Below are 8,436 nucleotides of genomic sequence, written 5' to 3'. Positions count from 1 at the left end.
ACCGTCTCAGAGGCAGGGAGAGGATGACTTTTACTTCTAGGAAGGACTCTGCAGGGTAGGGCACATGGAGAGAGTAAGGAGGTGGGCTCCTCTCTGAGAAGGTATTGGGGGACCCAGATTTTGTGACAAAGGCCTGCTATTGGCTCTAAGCCCAATGAAGACAGGAACTGTGCCTGTCTTGTTGACTTTGGGCTCCCTGGCACCTAGCAGAGCCGGTGTTCAGTAAATAACTGACTGGCAGAGACATGGGCAGAGGCTGAAAGCCAAGGCCAGTTTCACAATTTCTGGAGTCCTTTTTTGGTAAGCTCCTCACCACAAACACATACACATGCACACACACACACACGGACACACACACACACACTGTCAAAAGTACACAAAGTTGCACAAAGAATCATCAGAACAGATTCCTTGAACATTGTTTACAATTACTGGATGCCTTCTCAGCCTTGACTTTTATGGGCTGCAGCTTTGGAAACTAAAGAAAGATACATCAGGCTCTCTGGTCCAACCCCCCAAAGAAAGCATCTGAGGAAGTTTTGAGGGGCTGCTAGACACACAGTAGCCATACCCAGGGGCCAGGTTGGGCCAGTGAAGTAACATCTGCTTATGGTTGGGGCAGGTCCAGCCTTCCTTTTCAAGGAAGTACAATCCCAGTGTAAACAAGTACTCAGGACCAGCAATGACAATCCTTTTCTGCGGCAGTCAGGTTTCTGCTTATTCTTGTCATTCTGGGAAGCAAGGCACAAATTCTCGACAATAACTCCTTTCCCCTCCAGATGTTTAGCTTGGATCCACATGTTAATAACTTACATTTGCACAATACTTGCAGGCTGTTCAGAGCTCTTTTATATGTATTATTTTGTTGGACTGGATCATCACAAGCCTCAGATGGAGAGCTATCACCCTGTTTTGCATGAGGAAGCAGAGGCCCAGAAAACTCAGGATCCCAGTGGCCAAGTTAGTAGCAGAGTCAAGACTTGAGGCCACACTTCCATCTGCCCAGCTTCCCTCCATACCATGCAGCCTCCCCATGAATCAGCCATCATGAGGTCCAGGCAATGGACCTCACATGCCCTTATGGCAAAAATGTGCCTTCCCCCAGGCCCTGTTTACAGCTAGGACAATTGACCCCAGTGCTTAACATTTTTGCTCCTTCTCTCTGGAAGGATCTGATGCTGCAACCCTAGCTTGTCCGTTTTGCTTGAAAGCCATTCCCACTCTGACTCCTACCCCGACACACACTCTGTTTATATTTCACTGAGTTGGAAACGACTCAAACAACAATTGGAAAACAATTAGGCAAGCTCCTATGGCAATATGATGGCACCCTTGGGAAGCACTGACAATGATAAGTATGTAAACAATCTCTGTATGTGGTAAAATGTTTTTGAAATACTGTAATTTGACCAAAGCAGAACGCAAAATGACTTGTACCTACCGATCACAGGTACGCAAAAGTGAGCTTCTGCAAACTGAGAAGAACCAGAAGTGAACTTAAGGAGACCTAAAGAGATTTTTATCTTCACAGGTTTTTCTTTCCTCTAAAGATTATGTTCAAAGTAATAATAAATAGTAAAATAAATAATACATATGATCATAACAAGCAGAGGAGGAGACAGAGAAGGAGTCGTCTTTCTCAGCCCTTGGCCCTCTGGAGCCTCTTCCCAACAGGGCTGGGATTGCAGAGGGGAGGGAAGGAGGCTGGAAGTAGGGAACCAGGAGCTGTGGGAAGTAGGAGCCTGGCACCCCTGGGGAGCCAGAGCCCAGAGCCACAGAGGTGCAGCTGGGAATCTTGCCCCTGGGCATCCCCTCAGGGCCAGCAGGGCAGATTAGCAATCTGGAGTCACATTTCGGGGCACCCTTCACATCAATTACTGTGTCTACGGTGCCTCCCAGGGTTGTGCAACGAGGGGGCTCCCGGACAGAAAGAAAATGACTAGACTGGGGCTCAGACCCCAGGAGGTGAATGGGCTCTAGGGAGAGCACGGCCTTGCTCTAGAAGGGTGCCAGGCCAGCAGGGAGCAGCCACCATAGGCTCCCCTGGGCCTCTGGGACAGTGCACTGCACACACATATCAAACTCATCATGTCTCAAGCTCACTCCTGATCTTAGCAGCCCCTCCATCTGACCTGCTTCTCTTCCTCCTTGTGTTCACCAACCCCGGGGGACGTCACCACCAGCCACCCACAGCTCACCAGGCTCCGTGGGATCTGGCTCCGGCTGCAGCTCTCGCTCCACCCTGCTTTGCACCCTATGCCCCACCCACACTGAAATCTTTATAGTTCCTGTAATATGCCAGGCTGTGTCACTGCCCTGCCTTTTCTCAGGCTATTCCCTCAGCCTGGAATCCCTTTCCTGCCTTGTCCAGCTGCTTATATGTCAAGAATCAGCTGGGGCAGCATCTTCTCTGCAAAGCTTTTCCTGCTCACCCTCCCATACCCCATCCCACCAGCACTCCCAGGTAGGGCTCAGCGCTTCACTTGTCTCTGTCGTCCCAACATCTAGCGTTGCTCGCAGCACATCTTCAGCGTTCAGGGTATATCTTATGAATTAAATAGAAATGAATGCACGTGGAGGGTAATGTTGGGGGTAGACAGAAGAGTGAATTTGATTAACCAGCCCCAGCCCACATACTGTACCTCCTGCTACCATATTTCTGGTAACAGCATCTCCCAGTTCACCTCTCTCCTCAGGCTACTCCCTTCTAGAGCAGGGTCCCTCTGGGCTCTAGACCCTTTGGAGACTTCCCCCCACCACACACAACAGGTGTACCTGTCCTTGGGTCCCTGCTCTTCTCAAACCTTGGCTCCTTGTAGCCACATCTGTCATCGGGATGGTGCCGTTCAGGGCAGTGAGCCCTGACTCACCCACCTGACCTAGCACGGAGGCTCAGCTCAGACAGGTGGGTGAGTAGGCTGGTAGCTAGACTTGGGGCCAGGTTGGGTGGGAAGGTCACTTCTTCCATCCATGAGCAGTCATGCCCGTAGCTGGGCCATGTGGGGTCATCTGGTGGGGGGCGGGGAGCATGCGGTTGTTCTCACCGATGTTATGTCGTCACACCCTCCGACTGGGTGAGCTCTTTGATCTCCAGCCCACACATAGCAGTGGGGATGGCAACCATCCGTGTCCTCCACAGCGTGCTTGTTTCCAGGAATGCCCTTGGCTCTAGCCTGACATGAACCACCTAGGCCTGCTGCCTTTCCACCAGGACAGGGAGTGCTGGCCCTCCCGCTTTCAATGTAAGCACCGACTCCTCTAGGTCAGCCTCCCCAGCCTCTACTTGGGCCAGGCACTCATGTAAGTGGAGTCACACCTGCTGATCTCCTTTTGCCTCAGACTGCAAAGGTACTGCTTCCTGTAGACCTGGCCCTGTCGTCACCATCAGCAGCAGCAGCAGGCAATTCTGTGAGCCTAGTGTAAGGGAAAACCTGTTACTTTGGTTCAGGGGGCATAAAAGAGAGGCTGAACTCCAGTCCCTAGCCATCTTGCAGTCTGAATGCCAACATGCACGGCAGAGCTGGGGGACTGACACACAAAGCTCTCAGACAACGGGAGTTTTAAAAATCAAACCCAAAAGACAAAAACACCTATGTTTTTTTTCAAATAAGCTAACCTAAGTCACATGTTTTCCTATTCAAGGGATGTGGAGTTTTCACCTCTGTTCCAGCTGGCCCTGACTCTGTTCTCTAAGCAGGCAGCTCTGATCCCTGGACTCTGACAACAGTTTGGGCAAACCCACAGGATGAAAGTTATTTCTGGCCATATATCCAAAGAGTCCTGGGTAAGCAGGCATAGCTCCTGGCCCCAGCTGGGGAATAAGAAGAAAAGTGCCAGTCTGGCACCCTTATGGAGCAATCTCGCATTCTGCTCCCCCATCTCTTTGTCCCTTCTGCTACAGGAATACTTCTGAGAGGGAAGTCAAGTGGCTTGAAAGAATGGGCAGAAGAGAGAATCCTAACAGTGAAAGATGAAGATCTGCAGAAGTGCATCCTTCCAGGCACTTCCACAGACTACTTCAAACAGACAGCCTCATGGGGCTGGGTGGTTGGAACATGGGATTCTCTAAGAGTTCTGGGACCCCAGAAGCAAGTATTTCACACTCTTCCTAACCTTGAATGTAAACCAGTGGGGAAAACGTTTCTTCAGATCACAACTTCTTTCTTGAAAGAGCTGACCCTGCCAGAGACCTGCTGGGTTTCTGGATATAAGAAGGTGGGATGGGAGGAATTTAAGAAAAGGGCCCTGGGAAGACTGGAACACTCAGCAGAGTAGAGAGGAATCTGGCTTCCCAAAGTCAATCAAGGAGGGGAAGGTGAGGTGGAGGGATGGGAAGGGAGGAGCAGGAGGAAGGGAGATGAAACGACCATGGGCCAGGGAGCTTTGTGGGGCGGTGTGGCTAATGAGAAGTCCCGGGTGACGAGATAGCCAAAATAACTTTTCAGAACATTTCAGAAATGTGACTTCAAGTTGTTTGTGTGTGATGTAACCTCTCCCCTGTGGCCCAAAAACCTTCATTAGAAGTTCTGCTACATGTTATGGCATTATTTTTGTGGTTGTTTCGGAATAGGGGTGCGGGTTGAAAGGAGAAGGGACTGTTTTCCATATTTGAATTGACAGCAGGAACTAAAGAAACAGCCACAAGACCAGGAGAGTGACTAAAACTTCAGATGAGGCAGAAAACTAGAGCGAGAGGTAACCTTGAAAGATCTAAGTCCCCCCAGTAATTCACAGAAATCAGGGGAGAGGGGGAGCATTGGACTTTCCACAGGACGTGGGAATTTCAGCCAATGTCATTTGAATGTCAAAGGACAAGCAACCTTAGCTGACATTGCCTTGCCAGCTGGACTAAGGTTTAACGAAACATAAAATGTATTACACACATCTGTACTATCCAGGGCCTTAGCACAGGGGTAGCACATAGTAGAGCCCAGTAATAGCACGTGAATAGTCCATGAATGCCCTGGTGCGGCCCTGGAAGCTGTCAGAGTATAATGCTTGATCCGGAGCGGGTGGGGGGGACACAACGACTTCTCTCCCCCTCCTTCTCCATCCTCTGACCCATCATTAGCCCTATCCCATCAGCTCTGCGGCACGAAGGTCCTGTAAACAAGCAAGGCCCAGCGGAGACGGTGGTGGAGGAGGTCACAAAGAGTTGTGCAGAAACCACACTGCTCTGGGTCTGTTCTACCCACCCTTATGGTGTCAAAGAGGCAAACGCTGCCTCTTAGGAAGGGGCTTCTGTTTCAAAGGGTCTGGGGAGGGGGCAGTGAGTGAGTGGGCTATCTTGGGCCCCGGAAGCTTCCTAGGACTGGGTGTAGGCTGTGTCGTGTGGGGCTCTGGTCTGCTCACAAGCATCCCTACGCCCTACGCCTTCTGAGACCATTCCTGGAACCCCGCAGTCCAAAGGCCCTCCAGTTCCGCGGCAACCTTGCAGGAACCACGCGCCGCTCACAAGGCTAATGGCGCCACCTGGCGGTACAAAGGGCCCGGCTCACCCCTGGAGCTTCTTCCCGAGCGAGCTAGGAAAAGGGGTGGCTTCGGCGGCCCAGTCCAGAGTGGTGACGTCATGACAGAGCGCCGTTTCTCCCCGCCTCTCCCCTGCCCTCCGGGAGCTGCCAGTACTCGACGTGGCGTCACCGCCCTCTACCCTTACTTTGCGTGCGTGTTTGCGTGCGGCGGAGGTGGTGGCGCGGGCCGGTCGGAGCTCCGTGTTGCTTGCTTCTGGTGCTCCTGTCGCTGCCGTCGCTGTCCGGCTGTCTTGGACGGCCGAGCGGACGAGGCGCCGGCCCCAGCACCTCAGCACCGGACGCGGCTCGGCGCGGGGCCCCGCCTGGAGGGTGGGCGAGCGCGTGTCGGAGGGTGCCGCGCGGGTAGGCGGGCGGGCGCCCGTAAGGGAAAGAGGCGGGGGCGGCGGGTCAGCCGCGGCCCGGGCCGGCCGGGGGATGTCGATGCCTGACGCGATGCCGCTGCCCGGTGTCGGGGAGGAGCTGAAGCAGGCCAAGGAGATTGAGGACGCCGAGAAGTACTCCTTCATGGCCACCGTCACCAAGGCGCCCAAGAAGGTGCGGGGGGCTCTGGGTGGCGGCAGGGGTCCGGGCTGGGGCCTCGCGGAAGGGGCGCGAGCGAGCTCCGGGCCCGGGTCCAGCTAGTTCGGGACTTAAGGGGCAAGGTTTGAGGGACCCGGGACGACGGAGGTTGTGTGAGGGGTGGAGGGTGAGCGGCCCCAGGCCTATCCCGAGCTGGAAAGGCAGACCCTGACCTCACTTTCCTTTGTCCCTCGGCCCAAGTCCTCCGGGATCTTTTCGAAACCCGACAGGGCCGGGCCTTAAATTTGCGACTGACTTTTCCTGGATGAAGGGCCTGGAAGACGGGAGTGGGAGGGGGTGAACGAAGTGACCCCAGTGTCCAGTCTCGGTATGAGGGTGTACGGGAAGTCTCCTCTCAGGTGAGTGTGAAAATCTGATAGTGCTTCTTTGGGAGCAGTGGCCGGCTTATCCAACAACTGCGTGCGATCTTGGAGGCAAGATGAAAAAAATGCGTGGAGCTAGCTCTTTTATGCAGGTGAAAACGATGAGGGCAGCATGAAATTGAAAAGAAAACTGATTTTCACCTTCTGTGGTCGTCTAGTTTAGACATATTTAAGAAATTAACCTTTGGAGGTTGGTGACAGCAGATACTGTCATGGATACAGGTTGATCGTAGAGTCATGTGAATAGATCAGTTAGGCATCCCTTGAGAAAGGAGCTTGGGTGGGTTGGAGGGGTGGGTGGGAAGGAACGATTGCTCATTCTTTACTGCACTTAGTGAGGCAGAACAAGTTTAGTCTGTTGTGCTGTGGGTTGAACTCAAAGGACATCCTTCTAATTCTCTTATTGTGGAAGATTAAATGACAGCCTTTGGAGGTTTTAATCTAACCAGCTCTCTGAGTGGTGGAATTGGGATCCCTAGTGCTTTCTGAGCATTTTCTGCCAAACACATCTTGATTTTCCACATAACTGGTACCCAGTTAACAGTAGACCAGAGAACCTTTGCAGAGAGGTGACCTTTCTGAAACCAGTTAAGAACCTGGATAAATATTTCCCTCCTATATAAAGACAGAGAGTTTCAAGGCTATCTCTTCCTGCAGTGTTTGATGGGATGCACTGCTTGTATAAGCTGCACAAAGCAAGGTTTGCAGGAATAGTTACAGTCGTTCAGGCTGAACTAGGTAAGCTGTCATAAGTGGGAGAGATGATTTTTTTTTTTCTTTTAAGGAAATTAACCTACCAGTCCAGAAATCAAATGCAGGGTTGAAAAGACAGGTCACCATTGTGTGCTTTAGCTCTGTCTTCCCACAAAATTTAGATCTTACCAATAGAATGCCTAAAAACACTTTGTAGATGATCCCTTGATTCTAAGAAGTCTGACTGACCTTATTTTTAGTGCTCTCAGTTCAGCTGACTGCTTTGTTGGAGCAGTAAACCTTTGTAATCTGCACTATGTGGAGACAAAGTCACAGTCTTTATAAGCTAATGGAATATGGATAGTACCTGTGATGAGTTAGGGGAAAGAATGGGAAATCCCTGGTAACCTAATTCCCTGAACTCTTCCTCTCCCCATTAGCCTATTGTTTGTCTAGTTCTTCAGGGATTAGGTATCTTTTTTTTACTTGCCTTCATTTTAGTAAGGCTTTGTTTCTGCAGGTGCCACTATTAATAAGACAAAGTTTGTATTGTAGATTGTAGACTCCATAAAGGCAGAGACTTGTGTTCACCATTGTATCTGTCGTGCCTAGCTCTGTACCTAGCATATAGTAGGTACTCAAATAGTAATTGTCCATCTGGCTAACTAGTAATTGAGATGTCTTTATGGCTGCCTACCAGGAATAAATTTTCTTCTTTTCTTACAAGGAGAAATGTTGCTAATGTGAACTATTGTCAGGCCAAGTGCTAATGATCTTAGAGACTCATATTCCATTAGCTGAAAGGAGTGGTCCCTGCCAGGAATGTGGGAAGACCCTGTTGTAAGTTCCATTTGCTGGTAAATGTACCCCTGTGTTTCTTATTAATTTTGCTCTTTCTGAGCTTTGTTGTTTAGTATTTACACAGCACTTTGTATTAAAGTGCTTTATGATGACTAATACCCTTCCCCTAGTGATGATGAAAGGCATTTATCTAGTTAATGAGTTGATCGAGGACTAGTCAAGGTCACATTGCAAGTCCTAAGTAATCTGTTTTTTCATAACTTCAGCTGAATCAGACATAACGACTTAAGTCACTTTTGTACCTCTGCCATGTGTTGATAATGTGAGAAAGCATGAGCAAAGTAAGAGGAAAAAATTTTATCTTGGCATGTATTGAATGGTGTGAGAAAAGGCCTCTTCAAATAGTGCTGTCCTTTGCCTGTGAGGATTCCAGCGTGGCTCTAGACCAAGTAATCCTTGGATCATTCTAA

General features: G+C 50.5%; 1 protein-coding gene across 1 annotated transcript in view; it reads left to right on the top strand.

Annotated features, from left to right (window-relative positions):
* The first annotated feature begins 5,667 nt into the window (after positions 1–5,667).
* AHCYL1 (adenosylhomocysteinase like 1) overlaps positions 5,668–8,436 on the top strand; it is a 38,119-nt gene continuing 35,350 nt past the window's right edge. The window contains 1 exon segment of the mRNA XM_089918382.1: positions 5,668–6,065. Coding sequence (XP_089774508.1) covers positions 5,946–6,065 — 120 coding nt within the window. The 5' untranslated portion in view covers positions 5,668–5,945.

Source organism: Delphinapterus leucas, chromosome 1 (assembly GCF_059928025.1).
Source record: "Delphinapterus leucas isolate spDelLeu-1000000601 "Yukka" chromosome 1, BTC_Dleu_Yukka2, whole genome shotgun sequence".
NCBI lineage: Eukaryota > Metazoa > Chordata > Mammalia > Artiodactyla > Monodontidae > Delphinapterus > Delphinapterus leucas.
Note: the sequence above shows the minus strand (reverse complement) of the source record. Positions and strands in the feature narration are given on the sequence as shown.